This window comes from Mus caroli, chromosome 1, assembly GCF_900094665.2.
Source record: "Mus caroli chromosome 1, CAROLI_EIJ_v1.1, whole genome shotgun sequence".
NCBI classification, from domain to species: domain Eukaryota; kingdom Metazoa; phylum Chordata; class Mammalia; order Rodentia; family Muridae; genus Mus; species Mus caroli.
Window position 1 is genome coordinate 98,290,650 of NC_034570.1, and position 16,097 is coordinate 98,306,746.

At 39.2% G+C, this 16,097-nt stretch overlaps 1 protein-coding gene across 2 annotated transcripts in view; it reads right to left on the reverse strand.

The window, feature by feature from the left end:
• Positions 1 to 16,097, reverse strand: part of Pign (phosphatidylinositol glycan anchor biosynthesis class N) — a 127,880-nt gene that overhangs the window by 44,354 nt on the left and 67,429 nt on the right. For both annotated transcript variants that reach the window (XM_021156326.2, XM_021156318.2), the window contains exons 21-23: positions 14,580 to 14,688; positions 9,706 to 9,814; positions 2,670 to 2,772 (exon numbers count right to left, since the gene is read on the reverse strand). In XM_021156326.2, the coding sequence (XP_021011985.1) occupies positions 2,670 to 2,772; positions 9,706 to 9,814; positions 14,580 to 14,688 (321 nt within the window). The remainder of the gene's footprint in view (positions 1 to 2,669; positions 2,773 to 9,705; positions 9,815 to 14,579; positions 14,689 to 16,097) is intronic.

A 16,097-nucleotide genomic window follows, 5' to 3' on the forward strand; every position in this document is an offset into this window, starting at 1 on the left:
AAAAAAAAAAAAAAAAAAGAAAAACCATTAAATAAAATTCAAATTCAAATGACAAACTGGACCTGGTGACATGCCTGGAGTGTCAGTACTCCAGAGCCCAAAGCAAGAAGAATTAAGAACTATACAGTGAGTTTAGTGTGTGTGTCTTGGCGGTGGGGTAGGGGGACAGCAAGAATTCTTCCCTTCAATGTCAACAGGGAAACTATAAAATGGTCTTTACTGATTTTCAAAGTAATGTTTCAGGGTTCATGCCAAATCAATGTCAGATTCTTTGTTTAAATCTACTTGGTAAGAAAATTTCAATTCTAATTTAATTGCACATGCCTTTAATCTAAGCACTTAATGCAGAGTCAGGCAGATCTCTGAGTTTACTAGTTTACACTGTTTTCTTTTTATATGCTTGTGTTTTCATGCCAGTTTGTGGTCATCTATCCAAGTTCCCTCAGAGGCCAGAGGAGGGCAGAACAGAGGTAAGAACAGCTGTGAGCACCCATAATGTTGATGCTGGGAACCAAAGTCTTGTCATGCACTCTTAACTGCTGAGCCATCAATCCAGCCCCAGAGAATTTCAATTTACAACAAAAACAAATTTTTTAACTTTTTTGGAAATACTCTCAAGTTTCTTTTATTAAGAGAATTATCTTAATTTCAATGCACATAAGAACAAAAATAAAAAATGTATATTAAACTAATAATAAACAAGTTGAAGTGAAGACTTTTGTCTTTTTCTTTTGGTGGTGTTGAGGCCTAGCACATATTGGACAAGCGTTCCACCCAAGTTACACCTCAAATTAAAGCACATTTTAAAATGTATTAAAGGAATAATTTTTTTCAAGGAACAAAGACACAAACGAGCTACATTGAGCAAAGTACAGAGTCCTCCAGCTTTGAATAGCCTATTGTAGTTGGCAATAGTTGTTATCTTCAGAAGCCACACTGGTCTATACTGGACACTGGCTCTTATCTACCTTCTCATGCTTTAGAGCAGTGGTTCTTAACCTTCCTAACACTGTGACCCTTTAATACAGTTCGTCATGTTGTAGTGACCATAAAATTACTTTTGTTGCTACTTCATAATTCTAATTTTGCTAATGTCATAAATAATAATAATATAAATATCTGATATGCAGGATATCTGATATGCAACCCCAACAAATGGTCACACTCTCCCAAAGGGGTTGTGATCCACGGGTTGAGAACCAGTGCTTTAAACTACTCTATGGGTATATATTTTTTTTAAAGTCAAACTCTGCTTGCTTTGTACCCAGAAACTACTGTGGTGGTATTTCGCACTGTAGCCCTGGAATGATCACTTGTAAACACCGTGTCAGTGATTAGGGTGTGGGAGGTGGGGAGATGAACGAGTGAGCCTGAACTGCTTGCTCCATGGAATGGGAAAGCACCTAGACAAGAAGTGCACTTCAGGATCTTGAGCAGCTTTACCTGAGATCTGCTGCCAGCTCTGCTCACCCAACAGTTTACTATGGTCAGAATTGTGAGAGAACTTCCCAAGCTTTATAAGGTGTCATAATGCCTTCCCTTACATATCCACCTGCATGCACTAACACACAATTAAGACTGTTTTTTTAAAGGAAGTTTTAATACTATACCCAGTCACACACTCTGAAAAAACCACACTGGGCACTGTGATCTTTTAGACACAGGAAACTCAACATTACTAATACCAATAATGAACAAGAAGGATGAGATCATAACTGGAAAAGCAGTTACCTACACCCCAATAGCATCAGTGTCACAAGATAGCTCTGCCACTAGGAAGGTAAAGAATCTCATGTGCCAGAGCTGAAGTCTATTGTTATGACAAAGGGAAGATCACACTAATTGCCCAAACCTTTTAAGTTCAGATGATAAGAGCTGTTATAGATGTAAGCTTTTAACTAAGTGTTAAACTGTGAACACACAATTTGTTTAATTTATTTCAAAAATTATTTGTTTACTTGTCTGCTAGATTCTTGCCTTGGAATGAATATGTTCCTTATCTTTTTAAGTAAAGTAAAGTGAAGGAAGTATTGATGCTATTCTGTGTTGAAGATAAATTTGTTTTATTTCTAGCTATTCAGCTATTTAATGGGAGAGAGATCACAGCACTATGCAAAAATGCATTAAAAGAATGCAACAACAACAAACATCCTTCTTAAAATCTCTTTAAGACCTAAAATTCTGCACAATACATCAGGATTTCCTAACACTATAATTAAATAAAACTTTAGCAACTCCAAGTAAAAGTAGATGACAGACAGTGATATGAAAGTGATGAGAAAAATAAAGCAACTTATTGACCAAGTTATCTACTCACATATAGAATAGAATATATTTATAATTTATCCTTCAAGATTTAGAGAACGTTCTCATTTCCAAGCTTAACTACTAAAGAAGAAAAAGAAGAAAAGTCAATTTACTATTTAAATTTGCAACTATATTTTGAAATTATATTTTAAGAGACATTTACACATATATATTTATAACAATAATAATTATAGAAGTCATGAACTTGAGGGTGAGCGAGTTGGGGATGGGAAGGAAGGTATAGAAATAATGGAAATACCATACTCATGAAATTCTCAGAGAGAGAGAGAGAGAGAGAGATTGAGAGAGAGAGAGAGAGAGAGAGAGAGAGAGAGAGAAATTAACTAGAAAAAAGTTTATACCCGGTGCTTAGGAGCAAGTAGGTCGACATCAGGGAAAGAAGTATGCTGGCCAGTCGCTGAGAGAGCGCTGTGGAGCTCAGGAGTGGTACCACCAGAGAAGAGGCTGCAAGAAAACAGAACAAGTGCTGAATCAGTTCTGCAGACCAAAGCAACTGACCACCAATTATGTAACTTAGCATCTGTGTGATCTGTAACAAAAGCCAGAGCTTTCTCTAAGAAAACCAAAACACTGACATTTTTTTTTATTGGATATTTTATTTATTTACATTTCAAATGTTATCCCCTTTCCTGGTTTCCTCTCCCAAAACCCCCTATTCCAACCCTCCTCCCGATTTTGAGAGAGCACTCCCTCACCGGCCTACTCCTGTCTCCCCACCCTGGCATTCCGCTACACTGGGGCGTCAAGCCTTCACAAGACCACGGGCCTCTCTTCCCACTGATGCCAGACAAGGCTATCCTCTGCTACATATGCAGCTGGATCCATGGGGTCACATTATGTATAATCTCTGGTTGGTGGTTTAGTCCCTGGGTGCTCTGGGGGGTCTGGATGGCTGATATTGTTGTTCTTCCTATAGGATTGCAAACCCCTTCAGCTCCTTCAAGCCTTTCTCTAACTCCTCCACTGGGGAACCTGTGCTCTGTCCCATGTTTGGCTGACAGCATCCACCTCTGTATTTCAGGCTCTAGCAGAGCCTCTCAGGAGACAGCTATATCAGGCTCCTGTCAGCAAGTACTTGTTGGCATCCACAATAGTGTCCGGGTTTAGTGTCTGTTTATGGGATGAATCCCCAGTTGTGGCAGTCTCTGGATGGCCTTTCCTTCAAACTCTGCTCCACACTTTGTCTCTGTATTTCCGCCCATGAGTATTCTGTTCCCCCTTCTAAGAAAGACTGAAGCATCCACACTTTGGTCTCCCTTCTTCTTGAGCTTCATGTAGTCTGTGAATTGTCTGTTGGTTATTCCAAGCTTGTGGGCTAATAGCCACTTATCAGTGAGGGCATACCATGTGTGTTCTTTTGTGATTGGGTTGCCCTACTCAGGATGATACTCTGCAGAATTCATTGTTTTTAATAGCTGAGTAGTACTCCATTGTGTAAATGGACCCCATTGTCTATATCTATTCCTCTGTTGAAGGACATCTGAGTTCTTTCCAGCTTCTGCTATTATAAATAAGGCTGCTATGAACATAGTGGAGCATATGTCCTCGTTATATGTTGGAGAATCTTTTGGGTATATGCCCAGGGGTGGTAAAGCTGGGTCCTCAGGCAGTACTATGTCCAATTTTTTGACTGATTTCTAGAGTGGTTGTACCAGCTTGCAATCCCACCAGCAATGCTGGAGTGTTCCTCTTTCTCCACATCCTCACCAGCATCTGCTGTCACCTGAATTTTTGATCTTAGCCATTCTGACTGGTGTGAGGTGAAAGCTCAGGGTTGTTTTGATTTTCATTTCCCTGATGACTAAGGATGTTGATCCTTTCTTTAGGTGATTCTTAGCCATTTGACATTCCTCAGTTGAGAATTTTGTTTAGCTCTGTACCCCATTTTTAATAGGGTTATTTGCTTCTCTGGAGTCTATATTGGATATTAGCCCTCTATTGGATGTAGGATTGATAATGATCTTTTCCCAATCTGTTGGCTGCCATTTTGTCCAATTGACACTGTTCTTTGCCTTACAGAAGCTTTGCAATTTTATGAGGTCCCATTTGTTGATTCTTAATCTTAGAGCATAAGCCACTGGTATTCTGTTCAGGAAATTTTCCCCTGTGCCCATGTGTTCTAGACTTTTCCTCACTTTCTCTTCTATTAAATTAAGTGTATCTGGTTTCATGTGGAGGTCCTTGATCCACTTGAACTTGAGCTTTGTACAAGGAGATAAGAATGGGTCAATTTGCATTCTTCTAACATGCTGACTGCCAGTTGAACCAGCACCATTTGTTGAAAACGCTGTCTTTTCCTCTTCGGGCTTGGGCTTTGGTTCTGGTGACATGGCTAAACACAACAAGAATCTTCAGGAAGTACGGGATCTGCTATGGTGCCTCCCTCCGGAAAATGGTGAAGAAAACTGAAATCAGCCAGCACGCCAAGTACACTTGCTCCTTCTGTGGCAAGACCAAGATGAAGAGACGAGCCGTCGGCATCTGGCACTGTGGTTCCTGCATGAAAACAGTGGCCGGTGGGCCCTGGACCTACAACACCACCTCTGCACTCACAGTGAAGTCTGAAGACTTAAGGAACTGAAAGACCAGTAGAAGCCCTACCATTGGAGACTTGCTTAGCCTGCAATAAACGGGCTATTTACGTAACATTGTTTTTTTTCCTTGTTTGTGGTTAATAAAAACATTTGGTTTATGTTGTATTTTTCACTTTCAAAAGATTAAAAAAAAAGAGAGAGAAAATGCTCTTTTTTTCCACTGGATGGTTTTAGCTCCTTTGTCAAAGAGCAAGTGACCATAGGTGTGAGGGTTCATTTCTGGGTCTTCAGTTCTATTCCACTGATCTACCTGCCTGTCTCTGTAACAATACCATATGGGTTTTGTTTGTTTGTTTATTTCTTTTTTTTAATCACTATTGTTCTGTAATACAATACAAGCTTGAGGTCAGGAATAGTGATTCCCCCAGAAGTTCTTTTATTGTTGAGAATAGTTTTTCCTATCCTGGGTTTTTTGTTATTTCAACTGAATCTGAGAATTACTCTTTCTAACTCTATGAAGAATTGAGTTGGAATTCTGATGGGGATTGCACTGAATCTGTAGATGCTTTTGTCAAGATGGCCATTTTTACTATTTTAATCCTGCCAATCCATGAGCATGGGAGACATTTCCATCTTCTGAGATCTTTGAGTCTTTCTTCAAAGACTTGAAGTTCTTGTCATACAGATCTTTCACTTGCTTGGTTAGAGTCACACCAAGGTTTCTTAACTAAAATTACACTTTATTTTAATTATATTGTGGGTTAAATAATTCAAGTTTTCTCAATTTTATTCAAACTAAATCACTATACTTGTATTAACTCCTAAATGAAAAATTTATTATTTTCTAATGAAATAAGGTGTATTACTTTACACTCAGCAACTTGTCTCTCAGACATTTATGTCCTAGTTTAAAGACAACATAGTCCATAGAAATAGATTATGCCTATTAGCTGAGAAGTTGACAACTAGAGTTGTAGTGTGCTACCTGATATAATAGAAGCAGGAGAGAATGACTTTACATAGGTCAGAGTGGAGACATGACCCTAGAGAACCAGCTCCCTCAGGTTGGACAAGGTGATGAAAAGGGGCAGCAACAGCAAACACAAACTCATTTTGTTTATTTCAGAGAGCTACTATGCACAACTGCCTAACATCCCAGGTGCTCCAGAGTAGGAAACTTGGACAAAGCTTTCCAGATTCACTCACTGCTTCTTTTCTTTTTTTTGGGGGGGGGGGGGGGGGGGGGGGGGTGTCAGGTTTATTAATCCATCTAAGAAGACCTTTATACATATGTTAATAGGATGACATTCAAGAAAACTTGCCTTTACTGTTAACTGCAATTCACCTAAATATTAGCTGTTATCTTTCTAAGTAATCAGTATCTTCTAAAGAAAGCTAAATATACAGATGATTTTAATTAAAGCTATAAATTCCTGCAAGATTCAAAGCTCTGCAAGTCCGACTTGTAAAGCCTTAGTTGAGGTGTGTAGGTAGGTCAATAATGCTATTATCTGATATATATTCTAACTGTAAGAAATAATTTGCAATGTTTCTTATTTTAAGTCAGGTCAGATGCATTTCTTGGTTGTTTGTGGATTCTCTCTCTCTCTCTCTCTCTCTCTCTCTCTCTCTCTCTCTCTCTCTCTCTCTCTCCCTCCCTCCCTCTCTCCCTCTCTCACTCTTTCTCTCTCTCCAAAATTCAATGCCTCAGGCACACTGGGCAAGTGCTGTATCACTGAGCTACACCCTGAACAAAAGCCAGTTAAAAATGAAACCAATATTTCAAAATTGAATATTTCATCTTGGTTTTATTTTTGTCTGAAGTAATAATAACGTATTAAAGAGAAATTAAGAGCCTCCATTCTAAGTGACATAAACATATTAATATATTATTTAATTGGACATTTATGAATTTAAGCAAAATATGCCTGCTGTAGCCACACCATGGTGCATCAGTGTTGAGGGTAGATCTTTAGAAACACTGAAGACTTTCTCTGAGTTGTTCTTACATGCATCATACTACTTGATAGAAATCTTGAAGCTAATACCTAACTCTACCAATGCTAAGGAAGTAACTTCTTTTAAATTAGATATTTTCTTTATTTACATTTCAAATGTTATCCCCTTTCCTAGTTTCCCCTCCGAAAATCACCTATCCACTCCTCCCTCCCCCTGCTCCCCAACCCACCCACTCCCATTCCTGGCCCTAGCATGCCCCTATACTGGGGCATAGAACCTTCACAGGACCTAGGGCCTCTCCTTCCACCGATGACCGACTAGGCCACCTCTACTACATATCCAGCTAGAGCCACAGTCCCACCATGTGTTTTCTTTGATTGGTGGTTTAGTCCCAAGGAGCTCTGGGTGTTCTGGTTAGTTCATATTGATGTTCCTCCTATGGGGCTTCAGAGTCCTTCATTAGTGTCCCTGTGCTCCATCCAATGGATGACTGTGAGCATCCACTTCTGTATTTGCCAGGTACTGGCAGAGCCTCTCAGGAGCCAGCTATATCAGGCTCCTGTTATAAGGCTCTTGTTGGTATCTGCAATAGTGTCTGGGTTTAGTGGTTGTTTATGGGATGGATCCCCAAATGTGGCAGTCTCTGGATGGTCATTCCTTCAGTCTCTGCTCCAAACTTTGTCTCTGAAACTCCTTCCATGGGTATTTGGTTCCCCCTTCTAGGAAGGATTCTGAGCTTCTGGGCTAATATCCATTTATCAGTGAGTGCATACATGTGTGCTCTTTTGTGACTGGGTGACCTCACTTAGGATGATATACTCCAGATCCATCCATTTGTCTAAGAATTTCATAAATTCATTGTTTTTAATAGCTGAGTAGTACTCCATTGTGTAAATGGACCATATTGTCTGTATCCATTCCTCTGTTGAAGGACATCTGAGTTCTTTCCAGCTTCTGGCTATTATAAGTAAGGCTGCTATGAACATAGTGGAACATGTGTCCTTATTACATGTTGGGGCATCTTCTGAGTATATGCCCAGGAGTAGAACTTGTCCAATTTTCTGAGGAATGGCCAAACTGATTTCCAGAGTGGTTGTACCAGCTTGCAGTCCCACCAGCAATGGTGGAGTGTTCCTCTTTCTCCACATCCTCACTGGCATCAGCTGTCACCTGAGTTTTTGATCTTAGCCATTTTGACTGGTGTGAGGTGGAATCTCAGGGTTGTTTTGATTTGCATTTCCCTGATGATTAAGGATGTTGAACATTTTTTAGGTGCTTCTCAGCCATTTAGAATGGGCAATTTGCAAATTCCTCTAGAATAACAAAAAACCTAGGATAGCAAAAACTATTCTCAACAATAAAAGAACTTCTGGTGGAATCACCATCCCTGACCTCAAGTTGTACTATAGAGCAATTGTTATAAAAACTGCATGGTACTGGTACAGTGATAGGCAGGTAGATCAATGGAACAGAATTGAAGACCCAGAAATGAATCCACATACATATGATCACTTGATCTTTGACAAAGGAGCTAAAACCATCCAGTGGAAAGAAGACAGCATCTTCAAAAATGGTGCTGGCTCAACTGGCGGTTAGCATGTAGAAGAATGCAAATTGATCCATACTTATCTCCTGTACAAAGCTCAGATCTAAGTGGATCAAAGAACTCCCCATAAAACCAGAGACACTGAAACTTATAGAGGAGAAAGTGGGGAAGGGGAAAAATTCCTGAACAGAACAATGGCTTATGCTGTAAGATCAAGAATTGACAAATGGGGCGTCATAATATTGCAAAGCTTCTGTAAGGCAAAGGACACTGTCAATAAGACCAAAAGGCAACAAACTGGTTGGGAAAAGATCTTTACTAATCCTAAATCTGATAGGGGGCTAATATCCAATATATATAAAGAACTCAAGAAGTTCGACTCCAGAAAACCAAATAACCGTATTAAAAAATGGGGTACAGAGCTAAACAAAGAATTCTCAACTGAGGAAGTAACTTCTTAAAGTATTCTCAGGGAAATATTCATGTAGTTTGATTGATTCTAACTGTAAATTTCTTTTCTACTGTTTCAAAATGAAAATGTGATCAATACAGACACACAAAAAACCCTTTATAGGATAACCAAATTGCAGGCAGGGGTAGGATAGGAATTCTTATCTAGCATGCATATGCATTCTACTACAACCTAAGATAACAGGACTAGAGCTACAATATAGCTTAACAAACAAAGGTCCTCTCTTCTCCCTCACCCCCTCTCCCTTTTTCAGACAGGGTCTCACTATGTATCCCTGGCTAGTCTGCATCTCCCTGTATAGAGTAGGTTGACCTTGAACTTAAGAGATACACCAGCCTCTTCCTCCCCAGTATCAAAGGCATGCACAGCCGCTCCTGGTCAAGGGTGCTGTTTTGCTTTTGTTTTTGTTTGTTTTCTTTTGCTCCGTTTGAGATAGTATGTAGACCTGGCTGGTGGGGAACTCAGGGAGATACTCCTGCCTCTGCAAAGGAACTTGCAATACTGTGGGCAAAAAGTACAAGTAATTCCATTTCTATATTATCCTTAAGACTTTTCTTCCTTCCCTATGTGTTCACTCCTGAGGCAGATGTGAACTACCATGTGAGTGTCAGAAGCTCAAACAATATCCTTTGAGAAAGTAGTAAGCACTTAACTGTGGTGCTGTTTCACTATCCCCAAATCTAACATTCTTAAATAAGGGTGCCATACAGAGAAACATGATTGGAAACACCTTTGTGGCTTTATAAAATATGCATCATGCTGAGAAATATCTAGTCAATGTTGGTTTTGGAAAGGGAAACATAAATAATCATTAAGAAAAGTGACTGGAGGTCAAATTTTCCAATTTGTTTTGAGTGGCCACTTACCTAATGTTGCCCAGCTCACAATCTGATTCATAAGAGGCAGGCCTTCTTTCTTTAACAGACTGTGGTGGGTGCTATACACCACATACATAGAGACCACTGTACTCAGCATCTGAAAACACAAACCAGCTTAGCAAAGGGAAGGCAGGGAAAGTGACACACTTCTAAGATGCTTAGGCAGTGCTGAGAAAAAGTGGAATGTAGCTGAAATATTGGAATCACACCAGGCTGCCTTCTTGTGCTCCAGAGCTACATGTTAGTACTGCTTTGCTAAGCCAAAGACCTGCCTAAGGGTAACATGAGGCATACACACTATCAAGAGTGCTATGGCATAACTCATTAGAGGTTCTATGTACAAGTATCTGTTACATATGTTGAAGGTTTCTTACATTATTCAAACAGATAGGAGTATATAGACTAGTGCCTTTCCCACCTCTGTTCCTCTGCACAGTACTATTTGTATATTTACTTATTCAATACAATTGTGGTCTGTATATTTACCAGGCCGTGGAAACTGAGACAGTATAAATGTTCACTGTAATTACTGTATGGTTGGTTCAGTGTAGTTACTGTCAAGTTGAATGCTGCTTTCATAAGAAACTACTTTATTGCAATATACTCTTTCCTTTTTATTTTCTGTGTTGTCTCCTTTTGTGCTGACATGTGAGACTTGAACATTCTTGTGCATGAAAACCAAAAATATCCAGCTGTATAGAAAAGTGACTATTGATCCCTGATCAATAGTGGATTAATTACCATTTTAAAGAAATGAGCTAAAGTGTGACTACAGAAAAAGTAAGCTCTCAGAGTTTAGATCAGTGATCACATTAGCAAATCCTAAAGATTACTGTATTTTGTCTTTTTGGTGAACAGATTAAGACCAAACATTTCTGTGAATAAAGCTATGATACACTCCCAGGATCCTTTCTATTATAAGACATTTTCTCAATTAAGAGATGCCAAAATTGGGGGAAAATGTATGCCTTGGGATCAATAAAGTATGTCAGGCAGAACAGAAATTAATGCAAATTACTAAAGATAATGCAAGAAAGAACTTTGTAATGGAGTTACACAATATTCAGGGGTATTTCTAACAAAATATGTAAGAATTTAAGCATAATATTCTTCAGTCCTCTGGAGTGAGAATCGGAAACACACATTGTTGTCAAAGCTCTCATTACTGTGGGTGGATTCTGTCAAAACTACACCAGTTTTAGAGGAAAGGCACTGTGCTATTTACAATGAAGCATATGTTCCTACAAAGGATTTCGCCTTTTTTTAAAAAAATTTATTTATTTTATTTATATGAGTACACTGAAGTTGTCTTCAGACACACTAGAAGAAGGCATCAGACCTCATTACAGATGGTTATGAGCCACCATGTGGTTGCTGGTAATTGAACTCAGGACTTCTGGAAGAGCAGTCAGTGCTCTTAACCACTGAGCCATCTCTCCAGCCCAATTTCTTCTCTTCTTATGGGTTCACTGTTGCTCTCCAAGAGTGAACATAACTCACTGTATCTTTTAAGCATGGTTATATTTCTATTTCACACTACTCGAAATAAATTATAGTGTTTTGTCCTAAGAGAACTTTTTAAGAAGACTCATGTGGTTTAGTAGAGCTCTAGATATGGTTATCCATAAGAAAGGGTTGGAAGAGCTGGTGTGGAAGTTGTAAGAAGGGAACTCATGTTGGTGGCAGTGTAAACTTGTGCATACACTATGGCTATCAGTCTAGATGTTTCTCAAAAACTAGAAGCAGAACTGATATATGACATGGCTGTATCTCTCCTGGGCAAACACCTAGAGTACCTTATATTCTACCACAAAGTCACTTGTATACCCATGCTCACTGCTACTCTATTCACAATAGCTAGGATTAACTAGCTGCCATAATAACAGAACTAACCTGTATGGGTATTAACAGATGAATGGGTCAAAAAAAGTTTCACAACTCAGCTTGACTGGCCATGGCTGTTGTGCACATGAACTCACATTGCTATGCACATGAGCAAACCAGACAATATTCCAGCATACATGGGGGCAGTACTCTCCAGGCATCACCCCTAAATGAGGAGATATTGCAAGTGGATAGCTGTGGAAGAGGGAGAATCATTCTTTTTGAGGGTGTTCCCACTGGTTGGCTTCCCATGTTCCAGTGGATGGCCTCACATCCATGCATGTATGGGCAGAACTAGATGGACTTAGCAGTACATCTACACAGTGGAATATTATTCAACTGTCAAGTGAAATGAAGTAAAGAAGTTCATGGGTAAATGGATGGAAGTAAAAATAATCATTCTGAGTAAGATGCCTCAAACCCAGAAAGACAAACACTGTTCTCTCCTGTATTTGAACAACAGATTTGATCCTTTAGATATATATGTTTAAATTAGAGAACCAATAGATGACAGGAAACCAGTAAGGGGTCATAGCAGGCCAATCAAGTTGTTAGCCAGTGTGATCCCAAAGACCCCTCTCAATAGCATTATAGGCTATTGCCGTTGTTCCCGGTTACCCTCCAAAGCTTGATAGCAAGATTTCTGCTGAAGACACCACATGCCTGATTCATCAAACAAGGAGAAACTAAGATGGTATCAACCTGGAAGCTTTCATAGTGCGGAAAGGTGCTATGCATGTTACTGGTGAAGAAAAATAATCAACAGCCTTACGCAGCTGTGAACCCTTCCAGCTACAATAATGACAGGACTGGCAGGGTAGGCCCACTGGTACAATAGCTGCACAATTATGGGAGTAACCAACCACTTTCTGCTTGGACTTGGTTTCCTTGACAAGATAGAGCACATCCCTGGTACAGTTAATTGTGCTGAAAACTACTGCCTACAGAAACTCACAGCAGCTGTGACTGCACTGCATGCACAGACCTGCAGAAGATAAAGGAGCCAAAAGCCCAGTACAGACGGGGTGGGGAGCACATAAAGCCTCACCCCTATCAGAGAAGTTACTGGCTTCTAGATGATAGTTTTCTTCAGGGAAATAGTCATGTATAGGTAGCACAAAGTAGATTCAGTGGGTTTAAAGAGAAAGCACATGAAGTTGGGAAGGGTCAGTATTGGGGCAAAGAGTAGGAACTGGAGGGGAGGGAAAGAGGAATGGATTTGACCAAAGCACAGTATATGCATGTTTAAAATATGCAATAAAAAAATGGCATAAATCTGAAGAGGAAACATATTAATGGGTACATGAGAGTAGTTGACAGAGGAAATAGGGGTTGATATATTTTATTGTTTATAAGTATGAAATTCTCAAGAATAAGGAAAATTTATAATAAAAACAACTACATTTTTAAAAAGATTTATTTATTTTATATATGTGAGTACACTGTTGCTATCTTCAGACACACCAGAAGAGGGCATCAGATTCCATCACAGATGGTTGTGAGTTACCATGTGGTTCCCGGGAATTGAACTCAGGACCTTTTAAGAACAGTCAGTGATCTTAACCACTGAACCATCTCTCCAGCCCAACAAATAAAATTTTAAATCTTAAAAGATAAAACCTATTGTTGAAAATATAAAAATTAAAGAATGACTATTATCCTATTGAAAAAAAAATGCTTTCTAAGCTGTGCAGTGGTGGCTTACGCCTTTAATTCCAGAACTCAGGAGGCAGAGGCAAGCAGATCTCTTGAGTATGAAGCTAGCTAGGTCTACAGAATGAGTTCTCAGACAGCCAGGGGTTCATAGAGAAATACTGTCTTGGAAACTGAAAAGAAAAGAAGGTCCAGCGACAGGCCCAGCGGGATCCAGCTCAAGGGGAGGTCCTAAGGTCTGACACTATTACTGAGGCTATGGAACGCTCACAAAAAGGGATCTATCATGACCGCCCTCCAAAAGACCCAAGCAGCTGAAAGAGTCAGATGCAGATATTTACACCCAACCAGTCAACAGAAGCAGCTGACTCCTGTTTTTGGATTAGGGGTGGCTGAAAGAAGCTGAGAAGGGCAATTATGGAGGAGGACCAGCAGTCTTAATCAATCTGGACCCCCGAGATCTTTCAAACACTGGACCACCAAACAAACAGCACACACCAGCTGATATGAGGCCCCCAACACACATATAGTAGAGGACTTTTCCAGGTCTGTTTTCATTCAAGAGACTGGAGGCCCTAGGAAGCTTAGAGGTCAGGTGGGATGGGGGGTGGGGGCATCCACATGGAGACAGGGTGTGGTGGGGAGGAGGTGTGGGATGTGGAACAATCAGAGGGTGGATGGGGAGGGGTGGGGAATGAAATATGGAGTGTAAAAAATGAATTACAAATAAAATTAAATTAAAAAAAGAAAATGAAAGTGCTTTCTATTCTTATACATAAAAAGATATCATTTTATAAAATATGATTACTATATAATCTATAACTTTCACAACCCTGTTAAATATTTGCTACACTGACATTAAGAAAAAAACTGGAGTTCAATTACTGGAAACTGTACATCCTGTTAACACAATAGCTGGGCACTAACTTTAAAACACCACAGTCAGCAACCAATGCAAGCCTATCTCCCAGGCCATCTATCACTTGCTGCCCTGTGTCAACCTTCCCAGAAGCTGCCATGTCAAAGCAGCTTGGTGTATCTGAGGACTACAAGATCTCAGTGCAGAAGATACACTTTCCTCTCTTATTTGTTCTAAATCCTAAGGTCACCTTAACTGCGGATTTCTTGACATCACTCATTACTCTTGCTGACCCTTTGCTATTTTAAACATACTTCTGTGTACTACCTTAAAAAGAAAACTTACTTCTCTACTTCTCTAGTGACAGTCTTGAGTGACAGGAATACAGGAATGTAACAGAGTATAACACTAACATACATTTTACTCTATGGCTAGTATGATATACTATAGAAAAATTTCAACTGACCTGTAACAGAAGTACCAACAGCTCGTCCTTTACCAATTTAATGTTTCTTTTTCTGAGAGTTGTTACAACAGCCAGCGACAGCAGAAGAACCAGGAATCCAGCACCCATTCTGTTTCAAAACATTATTCACATTCAAACTTTTCCAAAGAAGCATACCAAAGTCAGCATATAAAAACATGAGGCAGTGTACTCAAATGGAGACCTCTCGTGCATTTTGTTTAATCATCATCAAGTAGTAAAGCTGGCAGAGGAATGATGGGAAATAGCAGGACAAGCACATGGCAGTGCTAGTTGTAACCACATTCAATAATTTCTTTCAGTATATTTACCTTATTACCTATTTGTTTAATTTATTCTTTTTCATCCATCAACTACTATGGCTCTTAAATGGAACTGAGTAAATACAGAGAATATAAGCATCTGCCACAGAGATTCTCACTGAGAAAACGGTTTCATACAAAGGACAAAGCACTCCTCAGGCCAAGCAGTTCCTTCCCATCCCAGACCCCAGTGTCTCCTCAGCTGGCCTGGCTGGAAGGTAGGGCAGTGGTCTCAACAGTGTTGGGGAGCACAGCATTGTATATGTCATTTTGTATACTATGGTGAAGTGGCTGAACGCATTTTCTAGACTGTCAGGAAGATTGTCACTAAAGTCATAGTAAATAATTTTAGCTCTTCATAAAAATCTGAGTAATATAACTGAATGTATGTTCAAGATACAATCTAGAACTCAAATTAAAGGAAATAAGGCAAAAGGAGTGTTAGAGAAGCAAGAAAGTGCAAACCATGATTAGGTATATGCCAAGAACATGGCTGATGTTCATTTTTTTATTCTTCAAATAATCTCTGAGGTCATAAGAAAAAACATCAACACTTTAAAATGTATTGCAATAAAACTCATGAGACTAGCTATGTAGGATGACAACTTCTGCCTTTGTTTCTTTCCTTTTAACTAACTCATTGGCAACAGTTTTGCTTTAGTACACTGGGCTCACAGAAATCCAACAGTAACACTATCCACCTATCTTCTGTCTTCTTATTTTATTCTTGCTTCACACATCTGTTTCTGTAATCTAGAGAATGAAACTGCTATGAGAGATCAAATGGACATAGAACATTCTCTATGAACTAAGAATAAGACAAATTGCAAATTATCACAGGAAACCAACATGCATTTAACATTAATAGCAATTTAAATCAAGTTTAGATAGAAAGACCATAATTTTCAAAAACATAAATTTGATTTTTTACATTTTAGCAGGCTTATTTGCTTTTTGAGTCAGTCTTTAATAGAAAATACAAGTGGCAATTTTTATAGAGATCATTTATGCAATATATTCTCCTTTTATAATATCTGCACCCAAACTATATCAGAACTGCATGAGCAAGACTGCTAAAAGATAGGAAAGGGCTTTACAGAGACAGCAGAAGAACTCACAGGGCAACCTACATCGATCAAACAATAAACAAGCAAACAAACAAATACAAGTATTTGAATTTTGTTTCTCACATGCTATG